This window comes from Cryptococcus neoformans, chromosome 7, assembly GCF_000149245.1.
Source record: "Cryptococcus neoformans var. grubii H99 chromosome 7, complete sequence".
In the NCBI taxonomy this organism is placed as follows: Eukaryota; Fungi; Basidiomycota; class Tremellomycetes; order Tremellales; family Cryptococcaceae; genus Cryptococcus; species Cryptococcus neoformans.
Window position 1 is genome coordinate 942,660 of NC_026751.1, and position 10,000 is coordinate 952,659.

General features: G+C 48.9%; 5 protein-coding genes; 1 reads left to right on the forward strand and 4 right to left on the reverse strand.

The window, feature by feature from the left end:
* Positions 1–542, reverse strand: part of CNAG_05814 (small subunit ribosomal protein S10e) — a 1,387-nt gene extending 845 nt beyond the window's left edge. Inside the window, exons 1-3 of the mRNA XM_012195161.1 lie at positions 375–542; positions 216–317; positions 1–164 (exon numbers count right to left, since the gene is read on the reverse strand). The exon at positions 1–164 is cut by the window's left edge and continues 211 nt beyond it. Of these exons, the coding sequence (XP_012050551.1) occupies positions 1–164; positions 216–245 (194 nt within the window). The 5' untranslated portion in view covers positions 246–317; positions 375–542. The remainder of the gene's footprint in view (positions 165–215; positions 318–374) is intronic.
* A 193-nt stretch (positions 543–735) lies between these two features.
* Positions 736–5,341, forward strand: CNAG_05815 (glucosidase). XM_012194990.1 has 23 exons: positions 736–887; positions 942–2,389; positions 2,451–2,543; positions 2,598–2,674; positions 2,722–2,799; positions 2,853–3,010; positions 3,065–3,125; positions 3,176–3,267; positions 3,329–3,376; positions 3,427–3,463; positions 3,521–3,648; positions 3,707–3,888; positions 3,945–4,016; positions 4,083–4,199; positions 4,257–4,264; positions 4,327–4,380; positions 4,431–4,489; positions 4,566–4,671; positions 4,720–4,752; positions 4,811–4,839; positions 4,893–4,959; positions 5,018–5,048; positions 5,098–5,341. Exons 2-23 carry the CDS (start codon positions 1,343–1,345, stop codon positions 5,158–5,160), a joined length of 2,640 nt encoding a protein of 879 aa, XP_012050380.1. The 5' UTR covers positions 736–887; positions 942–1,342; the 3' UTR covers positions 5,161–5,341.
* Positions 5,194–6,994, reverse strand: CNAG_05816 (hypothetical protein). XM_012195162.1 has 4 exons: positions 6,653–6,994; positions 6,114–6,577; positions 5,852–6,054; positions 5,194–5,791 (listed from the first exon to the last, which is right to left on the reverse strand). The coding sequence occupies exons 1-4, from the start codon at positions 6,948–6,950 to the stop codon at positions 5,350–5,352; spliced, it is 1,407 nt and encodes a 468-aa protein (XP_012050552.1). The 5' UTR covers positions 6,951–6,994; the 3' UTR covers positions 5,194–5,349.
* A 29-nt stretch (positions 6,995–7,023) lies between these two features.
* CNAG_05817 (GDP-mannose transporter 1) lies at positions 7,024–9,171 on the reverse strand. XM_012195163.1 has 9 exons: positions 8,867–9,171; positions 8,601–8,656; positions 8,420–8,528; positions 8,275–8,363; positions 8,200–8,225; positions 8,118–8,148; positions 8,000–8,068; positions 7,779–7,952; positions 7,024–7,731 (listed from the first exon to the last, which is right to left on the reverse strand). The coding sequence occupies exons 1-9, from the start codon at positions 9,048–9,050 to the stop codon at positions 7,276–7,278; spliced, it is 1,194 nt and encodes a 397-aa protein (XP_012050553.1). The 5' UTR covers positions 9,051–9,171; the 3' UTR covers positions 7,024–7,275.
* A 150-nt stretch (positions 9,172–9,321) lies between these two features.
* The window catches only part of CNAG_05818 (chitin synthase), a 6,777-nt gene continuing 6,098 nt past the window's right edge, over positions 9,322–10,000 (reverse strand). Inside the window, exon 13 of the mRNA XM_012195164.1 lies at positions 9,322–10,000. This exon is cut by the window's right edge and continues 79 nt beyond it. Within this exon, the coding sequence (XP_012050554.1) occupies positions 9,488–10,000 (513 nt within the window). The 3' untranslated portion in view covers positions 9,322–9,487.

Consider the following 10,000-nt stretch of genomic DNA (forward strand, 5'->3'; position numbering starts at 1 on the left):
TACCACTGCCAAGAGAATTGAGTCTTGACGTAGCCCTTGGAGTTGAGGGACTGCATGGCCTTGATAACCTCGAGGTTTCGGACAGCAGGGAGGTCAGGGTGGGAGGGGCGGTTGAAGTCCTTGGGGGCAACGAGAACACCCTCCTTGAAGAGGTACTCGTAGATCTAAAAGACGGATCAACTTCGTTACTTTGATAAGTCAGAGCCGACACATACGGCCCTGCGGTTCTGCTTGGAAATGATCATTGTGGTTGGTAAAAAGTAGAGGACTTTTTTTTTGTAAGTCGGTCTAGGTGCTTGCTTGTAATGTGCCGCTGCCTGTGAAATTACCCATGAGTATCATCCCCGTGCAATCTCTCATGAACAGCAACTTACCTTCGGCGTAGTTCTTCTAGGTCTAAAAGTAGAAGTAGAAGAGATGGTTAAAGTCTAGGGGAGTGTCGTCGAGCCGAAATTCAGAAGCAACAAATTCCGACCGGAATTATAAAACGTGGCGGAATGAGATGCTCAGAAGAAGGTATTTCGGCCATGTAACACACAGAGATCGGGACAGTGACTCAATCCAATCGGGAGTTTTTCAGCAGAGCGGGAGTTAACCATAAATACGTAAACGCACTCGGTTCGCCAGAGCCGGCAAGTGCCGCACTCATCTGACAGGAGTGATTAAGTACATTTCATGTGCGTGCCCCGATGCAACAAGTTAGCGGAATCAATTGTCGAATAGAACTCATTATGTCTCATTACAAACATTCCTAAGGATTAACAGATTGGCATTAGAAGATAGCCAGGTACTGGACAAGGTGGTCATCGCTCTCGCGATATCTGATATCTGATTGACATTCGTTTGATCTTCCAATTCCATCGCTGTCAATGAGACACCTGCATATCGTATGCTGCAATCAAACTTCCTCCGTAGTTATCATTACAGCTCACTCTTCCTAGGTGTTATAGGGACACTAATCCCCCATCCTAGTCACAGTCACACGCTCGCGTCAACAATACATATTATTTTTAAATTAACGCCAGCTATGATGTGGGTGCGACTTCAGGATGGTAACGAATTCCTCACTCTGCGAGATGGCCTAGCGGCATCTGTAACTTCGAATATTATCTCTAATCAACAACTAACACGACATGGATCACGAGTTCCGTGCAACAGTATCAACCACGCCGCAGTTCAGTCGTTCAACTTGCGCTAAGGATGAACCAGTGTGCTCCTGTATATGTTCCTTCATGGGCTCACATCTTTTGTAGCTTCACTACATCTTCTTCTTGGTGTGCCGGGTTGGTTCCCTCTTCAGCTACGTCGTCGGAATTTTCGTTTGTATCTTAAATCAATCAGTATGACATCCACCAGCGAAGTCGACAACCCACGCAGTCGACAAAACTCAACAAATTCGCTCAATAACCCTGCTGGTAGTCCATCTTCGAGGCAACCCTCTCATTCCCGTAACGATTCGGAAGTTATCGCTGCTTCTGGAGTCAGACATCCTTCGGCCAACCACCGGCCCAACGCTTCCATGTCAGGATCTCCAGGCCATCTCCGCTCAAGGTCTTCTCACAATGCTTCACCCGTTTCAGCACTTACTCGGAGGAAGTCATCACCCAACCTCTCAGTGCCCTCATCTGGCAGGATCATGTTTGGAGGCGATGGATCTCACACTTCTGGAGCTGAGCGTATCATCAAGGGTACTAGCAAATGGTTGAGGGACAAAATGGGTAATGGCGGGGAAAAAAACGACCATTGGTTAGTACTGGATCTTCCTTCTCCATCGATGCTTAGTGACGCGGGGAGTATGGCCATACCCGTTTACGACACTCGCGGATACCCATCCCGTGAAGGATCTCTTGATAGGCCTCGGGTGGCAGCCGACACAGGAACTCGTCAACAAGGGTCCGCCCCCACTTCCTGTCCCGAGATCAACGTACACCTCTCTCAGTCTACAAAGAACAGGTCGAGCCCTCTCGGATATACACACAATGCAAGTCTCACACCCCTTGCAGCCCAGTTTCCAGCTCGTAATGCATCGCCGCTCAACGCATCTCTACCAAGCTTGGCGGATTTCTACCCCGATAGCGTCATCTTTGGCAACAGGACATTTGGTAGCGGCCCGAGGCCTGCTCTTAGTGTTTTTGGCAGCTCGGAATCTTCAGTCATGACCATTCGAAGCATGTCCTCATTGAGAAGTGGATTTGGAACTGATACAGATAGTGCCAGAAAATTCAGACTCGATTCCGACGCGGGTTCAGATGAGGGGCTAATAGACATAGAGGCGAGGCTAAAGAGACATGCGGCCCAAGGCGCGTATGGTATGAAGAATATTCTCCCCAAATCAAGGCTTGTCAACGAATTGGAAGGGAATGAGGAAAAACGAGGTCTGTATGATTTGGTGAGCTTTTACGACATTACCAAGTCTTGGCGAGTAGTGGTTGGCTCATGCACGCTTGTAGCTTCCCTTCCATATTGATCCCTCCCAGTGGGAGGGTGCGAACACGGAGGATGATGACGAACTGCACAGACCGGAATCACAAGATGAACTTGATGTGAGTAACCCCATGCCTCCGTTCTGAAGTGATTCTCATGCAATTGGTACATAGACCCAGTACTTTTCTAGTCGTGGGCTTGCCAACTTGGGCTGCTTGGCAATCATGGGCCTAGCTGTTGTTTTTCTTTTGTGAGCGCACTTTCCCGCCCGTATAACGAATAGCTAACCGCATATAGCGCCGGTCTGCCTATCTTCGAGTATTTCACTACTCTACCCGCGGACACGCATGGAGCGTTTAATATAGGAGGTATCAAGTGCGCCCGTTCTTTCATCCGCCTTGATCGCCGCCGCTGACGTTCTCACCAAGTTCTACAGGGCAAGTGCCTGACGTAGCCAATATCTTCCAGCTAATCGATCCCGACACGCCGCCCGAAGCCTATACTCACAAAAGTTTAGACACAGGGGAGGAATGGGACCTGGTTTTTTCAGACGAGTTCAATGAGGATGGACGAACTTTCTATAATGGTGGGTCAGGTGACATCACTAACGGGCACTAGACAATATTAAGCCTTGTCGTAGGTGATGACCCTTTCTGGGAAGCCGCCGACTTGCATTATTGGCAAACCAATAACTTGGAATGGTAAATGCGACGGATCATTTGGTGACTAAGGCTTAACCTCTACTTGACAGGTATGACCCCAGTCGATTAACTACTAAAAACGGGAAACTGGTCATTACCCTTGATGAAATTTCTAGTCATGGCATGAATTTTGAGGGGGGTAGTAAGCCTTGAGATCTTCATCACATTGACAAACAGAGCTCATTTTTTATTGTTTTCAAAAGTGATGTCCAGTTGGAATAGGTTTTGTTTTACAGGCGGTTATATGGAAGGCAAGTGATTGCATGATAATTGGACTAAGAGTTTCTTACGACTGTCACAGTTTCTGTATCTCTCCCCGGCACGAATGACATCCCTGGGTATGTTCATCAACCCAAATGCGACCAGAACGCTGTGATTCTAATCTGGCCCCATAGTCTTTGGCCCGCTGTTTGGACTATGGGAAACTTAGGACGGGCGGGATATGGAGGATCTCTTGATGGCACTTGGCCGTATACCTATGATTCATGCGACGTTGGCACATTACCCAACCAGACGCTCAATGGTAAGTCTTCTGTTTTTATTTTTTTAATCGCCCAACGGCTCCTTATCAACCTATTCAGGTAAACCAGCAGTAGCGTTGACTCAAGGCGATCCGGGCCACAATAACGAGCTCTCGTACTTGCCTGGACAGCGTCTCTCAAGATGCACCTGCCCGGACGATGACACTCACCCGGGGCCTAAACATTCTGATGGGTCTTTTGTAGGGAGATCAGCCCCTGAGATTGATTTATTTGAGGCTACTGTGAGCGGTCAGATTTTTCTTGAGGAGACTGTAAGCACTAAAATCGTACAATCCAGCTTGATATGTCGATCGGCAAGGGTCAAGTGTCGCAGTCCGGACAATGGGCACCTTTCAACCCAGACTACCACGTGAGCCGAGTTTCTTCCATGACTGATCCATTAGACGAAGAGTTGATCTGATGGTATGTCGGGCAGTTCCTCAATTCTTCCAGCAAATATTACGAAATTTATGACCATGATGTTACCCAGATTAATAGCTATTTCGGCAGTGTTTATCAACAGGCTACGTCTGGCTTGAGTTTGACCAACCAAGTGAGTTTATGATACCCTTCATATGCGTCTTGACTGCTGATATATCGCTGTCATTAGGAATGCTAGTAAGTCCCCCGGAGAATACTTGTGAATCATCGATAAATAGGGCACTAACAATAGGTAATAGTACCGATGAGACTGGTTGTTTCGCGGTTTATGGAATGGAATATGCTCCTGGAGCGTAGGTCGGCTTGGTATTGTTACCCAGGAATTGCTCTGATAATAGGCCAGGGACGGTTATATTACTTGGGTCAACGATAACAAGAAAGCTTGGACTATCCACGGGGCTGGTCAGTCATGTTTTACAACGCAATTACTATCTTTCAAACACGGTGATACATCCTGCCTGACTCCTGATATCACTAGCTATGGGACCTAATAAAGAAGCTGAAGTTGATCAACGGCCTGTGACAGAAGAACCCATGTACATGGTACTCAACTTGGGTATCTCGCAGAACTTCGGAGCTGTCCAGTGAGCAAAACCCTTAGACGTGAAAACGATGACTGATATTGCGATTAGTTTCGTTGGCTTACAAAAGCTATGGCCTGTGCAGTGAGTACCATTTGCTTTGTTCCCTGGTCCTTTTGCTACGACTCACCGAAGCTTGAAGAATGGAGGTCGACTATGTTCGAGTATATCGTACGTGATCACTCACTGTACTGTTTGCTTTCACGATTAACGACGATATGTAGAGGACCCAAAGAAGAAGAACATAGGCTGTGATCCAGCTGGCCGTCCAACGGCGTCATATATCGCCAGGTAAGGCGGAGCCTATCGAGTGCATCATCATCTCTAGAGTCTAACTGAAATGAAATAGATTTCCCGAAGCATACTCGAACGCGAATATTGTGAGCATCATTCTGATCATAAGTGCAGCTCAGGTTGACGTGGCGTCAGACAACTTTCGATCAAGTCCCGAATAAGAAACGACCTAAGAACAGTTTGGTTGATCAATGCTAACTAGATTTTTCACGGTTATGGTTCTTTCTTTACCCAATTTCCAGACCATCAGTATCCTCGTATACCCTTTAACATGATGTAACCACTTCCAGGACATTTGACGACAATTTCGTAGCCAAAACCAAAAACTATTATAGGTACATGTCATATACGATGCATTGAGATCCTTATTATGATTCAGCATTTAGTTTAATAGGGCCCGTATCTCTTCTTACGTCTTTCTTCCTTCTTGTCCGCTCCAGGCCGACCATTGGACCCTGCTCCAATAATAGGGCCATATCGGGGTCCTTCCTCCTCCATGTCCTCGTCCTCGTCATCATCGCTCTCCTCACTACTTTCCGTTTCAATTTCACTTTCTTCATCCATGTTGTCATCCTCTTCCCTACCATCTCCATCATCGTCATCAACCTCGGGATCGCCGACTGTCAGCCTCTCTGGCAGAGACGCCAACGAAAAGCCAGCGAGGACACCATCTTCTGACCCAGTATAAAGAGCCTCATTTGCGAGATCATGATACATGGCCCGCACAACATCTTTATGGCCTCTGTTGGCACCTGGTCCAGAAAGAAAGAAGGCAGATGGTTTGTAAGACGATGTCGACGCAGAATGATGTTGGAGGATCATATCGCCCCTTTTATTACAGCATTGTCAGCTTTTGGCCCGCCCATCCAAACAAACGTAGTAGATATACTCATTAGTGCCGACGGTAGTCATGGGTGCTCCATCGCTGCTTACACCGAGAGAAGGTACAACATTTATGAGATAATCGGATTTGTATGTCGTCTTTGATTTGAACTCGTCAAGAGCCGTCTGTGTAATACTGGGTCCTGCCTTGGGAGGCGTGAATGTCTTGAACTTGAATTCTGAAGAGGCATAGTGCTTGTGGTCTTGCAGCTGCCATCCAATATCAGCCAAGGTTTATACAGGGGAATATCGAGCAAGGAAAATCTAACCTCGATCTCTCCAATGTTCCCCCTTCCAACACCCCAGAGGCACATTTCGTCCATATCACTTCTTGCCCACACACTCATTTTGCCCTTGTGCATGTACCCGCCTGCATCGGCAATACTTTGCCCCCAATTCTCCTCCGCTACCAGCGCTTCCTCCTCATCGCTCTCCTTCATGTCAGAAAGGGCTACAAGACCATCTGTAGACGCTGATAACAGCAAAGTACTCGGTGTCTTGATTTCAGAGTTATGAGAAGGGGGCAAAAAAGTGGACGATGAACGCAGAAGGGAGAGGTGAGTGATATCATCCGAATGGGTAGACGAGTGGGTGTATAGAGGTGCAGAAGAGTTACGAGGATCCCAGAAGAGAATGTGTGCCTCGGAAGAGACAAGTTCCGTACCGCCAATGACGAGGTTGTCGTTGGCAGAGGTGGCGAGAGCAGTGACCGGAAGGGGTTTCCGAATGAATGCTGAAATGACAGTTGTGTTAGCTTTATAAGCGTTGAGAGGCAGGGTTGCGAGAAGGCGACAATGTCTGAACAAACCTTTGATGACCGTGGCTTTTTGCCTACCTCTCTCATCCCATCTGACAATACTTCCATCTACTGCGGCGCTCCATAGTTCCCCTCCATCGCATGAGACCGAGCTGATGTGTTCTGCATGGCCGCCTTGGAGAGCTGCGACGGGCTGGAGGGTCTGGTTGTCTGCGATGGTGAGGGATTGAGAGGGATGGCGGAGGACGAGGTGTGGAGTGGTGGGGGAGGGGGTGATGCCGAGGATGTATGGGGCCGCCGGGAGCGGGGCTGTAAGCGTGGCGTATGCGATGGGTGGTGGGGCAGGCATTGTTCAAGCTTGTCGCATAAAAAATTGTTCGACGAGTGTTGAAATTTCAACAATTGTTTTCAATCATCATTTTGTTCTCTCGTTCCTGACTTTTCCCCGGCAATGACAACGAGCTTTGGAGTAGCGATTGCGGATGAACGATGCAACGGGAAGGACATTCTATCAACAGCGTGTACTATTATCAAACGGATTGTTATCTATGCATGATCAAAGCAGGAAGCGCTCTCTGTCCGAGCTCTCTCTAAATAATCCCGCTTTGCACAATGTGTATACGCCGTGAATCATCACCAAACGTAGTCCTCGTCTCTTCCATTCCAAAAGCATCTTATGGCCTACCACCAGCAGCTCTTGCCTGCCTAGCCTTCTCCATCTTCGCCTGGTTAGTCTTGGCCACAGCGTACACCACACCAGCGACACCACCGACAGCGATGGCTGAGATGTTGCCAAAGTTGGCGGGGTCACCAAAGAATAAAATACCGCTCGCGGCGACAGGCAACTTGTTCAGAGCTCCGACCATACTGTATGTTGTGGAACCAGTGATACGGACACACCAGGCGGTAGAGTATGAAATGAAAACGGCGGCGGCACCGGAAAAGGCCATGGCGGAAAGAAGGAGCACACGGTTGGAAGCCGGGAAGTTGAGAGCAAGAGATTCAGAACCCCAGTCTTCGGTGACAACAGAGAAAACAACAAGGATGGGAATGGAAAGAAGGTTGTTGTAATACATAGAGTCCCAGTCCTTGAAGCCAGTGATCTTGATTCGCTTTCGCATGAATAAAACCTGTTGGATTGTCAGATATGTCTATCATTCCAAAACAGTGCACGTACGTAGGCAGCAGAGACAAAACAGTTGAGCGCCATCCAGACGTAACCAGCATTAAGGCCACCAATGGTCGATACGGGGCCAACAGCAATCTCGAGACCGGTAGTAGGGTCCAGCTCGGGCTCTTTGTTCCACACAGAAGTGATATCGGACCAGGCGGCGATGATAGAAGAGCCAACCTGGAATCTTATGAGCGATATGTCTGGCCCTTACTCAAAGTACCCACCATAAGAGCGAAAGAACAGAGAGTGAGACCAGTGACGGCACCGTTGAACATGAACACTTCCCCGTAGGCCTATAATGAGATTAGTTTTTGTGCCTTGAATAATGGTAGTGATACTGACAATAAGGATAATGGTCAAATTCTTGAAGATGCTACAAATGAGGTCAGTCGAGTCTAAATTTCAAGACGATCGGCCATCTTACGTGTAGACGGGGATAGACAAGAATTGCTGCATTTCCGTTAGCACCGATTGCAACTCAAAGCCCGATTTATCTCACCAATGCCTTTGAACCAGTGTAGATGACAGCCACCAACAACGTTGAAATGGGCCACCAGGCCTTGGCGTCATTCTTGTCAAAGTCACGGACTAAAACCCAACCTATCAGCCCGACTTGTTTACATGTAGCACGCCGATCGACTTACAAGTGATAAAACCGAGCTTCTTCACGGTCGTGACGGCCAAAACGCAGACACTCGATTGGATAGCCAACAACAAGAAGGTCATGGTGAAGTTCGCGCCGGACACGACGTACTGCGCATGTAATGATCAGCGCTGGAACGCGTCGCGCAGCCCGCAGCACCCAGTACAGAAAGAACGGCTCACCTTATTGACGACGGTCATCATGATACTGGCGGCACAGTATGAGAGGATGGGAAGGACTAGGATGCGTGGTCAGCTCATGCATATCCTCAGCCCACGCTCATACGTGGCAGCGAGACGGGATATAGTGAGTGGCAGCGTGCGTTCCCATGTCACCCGCCAATGCATCTCGTCCAGCTGCCGTGTCCAGCATGGTTTCTTCCAGCATGGACTCTTCCAGCATGGATTCTTCCAGCATGCATGCGCAGCCAGTCGGAGGCCAGACTCACCTTGCTCCTGTCCCGACGGCGCAGCCTCCTTCCTCTCCCTTTCCTCCCTGTCTTTCCTCTCCCTGTCTCCCCGCTCGTCCATGTCTCTCAGGAGGGTGGACGAGGCCTCGTCCTTGCCGTAGTCGAGAGCTGAGGGCGTGGCCGGGCGAGAGATGCTGGGTGTGGGCACAAACGGTTTAGACATGGTGCCGAGATGGTTATTACTTTGGGGGAAAAGTTGAGATGCAAGAGAAAGTCGGCGTGGAACTCTGCTGCAGACACTAGCGCGCGATCAAGGGTCCAGCCCAGATCACCTTTGCGTTTCGGGCGTATGTTCCTGGATTTAGTTGGGCGATTCGGCACTGCAGCCCACATCTGCCATTTTGGGCTATTGTTATGCCGTCATTTTGGGCAGTTCCAGACCTGGACTATTATTATTTTCTTCCTGTCGTCTGCCATGTTTCATATTTTTAGAACCCCCTTCCCATTTTCAGACCATATATCGAATCAATGCTCAATCCAATGTCCATAATAGCTATGTACAACATAATCTCATATGCAATCAATCCACACCTCGGAACCTCCACTTCGTTCCTCAACGAACCTGACCGCGTTCTCGATATACTGCAGAGACTCTTCCAGCTACTCTGTCAAAACTTTCTCCACCAACCTATTGATGGCCTCCCTCCTCTCAGTCAACTCAACACCATACTCCCTTTCCAACTCTTTCCTCACCCCCTTCTTCGTCAACTTGTCCAGCTCTGCATTCGCACATATCTTCCTTATCGATCTCTCCAGCTGACTATCTGTTATCGCTTGCGCGCCGAGGTAATCAACTGCGGGAGCGGTGAAAGAGTCTGAAGAAGGGTCGGGGAGATTGAATGCGTAGGAGCTTTGAGGTCGTGGAGCAGGCTGGTATGGCTGGTGGAAGGACGATGTATCGTCCAACGAGGGACGATGTGCCATATCCATACGGCTAGACCTGAAATCCGCCGTACTCCCTCCATATGGCCCCTGATAGGGACTCTGATAAGGGCTTTGGCGGAACTGGCTCATCTGATAACGCGAACTGACAGGAGACGTGCTCCGTGTCTGCATAGGGTGGATTGGTTGCCCATAAGCATAACCGCCGTGGCTATACGTCGACCGGGTGCG

What these genes read in the sequence shown, in the direction of transcription:
- CNAG_05815 (XM_012194990.1), top strand. Translation starts at nt 1,343, where the DNA reads ATGACATCCACCAGCGAAGTCGACAACCCACGCAGTCGACAAAACTCA. An exon ending in ATGGAATATGCTCCTGGAGC is followed by an intron (nt 4,381 to 4,430) that starts GTAGGTCGGCTT and finishes ATAATAGGCCAG; the next exon opens with GGACGGTTATATTACTTGGG. An exon ending in CATACTCGAACGCGAATATT is followed by an intron (nt 5,049 to 5,097) that starts GTGAGCATCATT and finishes ACGTGGCGTCAG; the next exon opens with ACAACTTTCGATCAAGTCCC.
- CNAG_05816 (XM_012195162.1), bottom strand. Translation starts at nt 6,950, where the DNA reads ATGCCTGCCCCACCACCCATCGCATACGCCACGCTTACAGCCCCGCTC. An exon ending in AAAAGCCACGGTCATCAAAG is followed by an intron (nt 6,578 to 6,652) that starts GTTTGTTCAGAC and finishes CTGTCATTTCAG; the next exon opens with CATTCATTCGGAAACCCCTT. An exon ending in ACTACCGTCGGCACTAATGA is followed by an intron (nt 5,792 to 5,851) that starts GTATATCTACTA and finishes CTGTAATAAAAG; the next exon opens with GGGCGATATGATCCTCCAAC.
- CNAG_05817 (XM_012195163.1), bottom strand. Translation starts at nt 9,050, where the DNA reads ATGTCTAAACCGTTTGTGCCCACACCCAGCATCTCTCGCCCGGCCACG. An exon ending in GAAGCTCGGTTTTATCACTT is followed by an intron (nt 8,364 to 8,419) that starts GTAAGTCGATCG and finishes GTTGGGTTTTAG; the next exon opens with TCCGTGACTTTGACAAGAAT. An exon ending in TCTGTTCTTTCGCTCTTATG is followed by an intron (nt 7,953 to 7,999) that starts GTGGGTACTTTG and finishes ATAAGATTCCAG; the next exon opens with GTTGGCTCTTCTATCATCGC.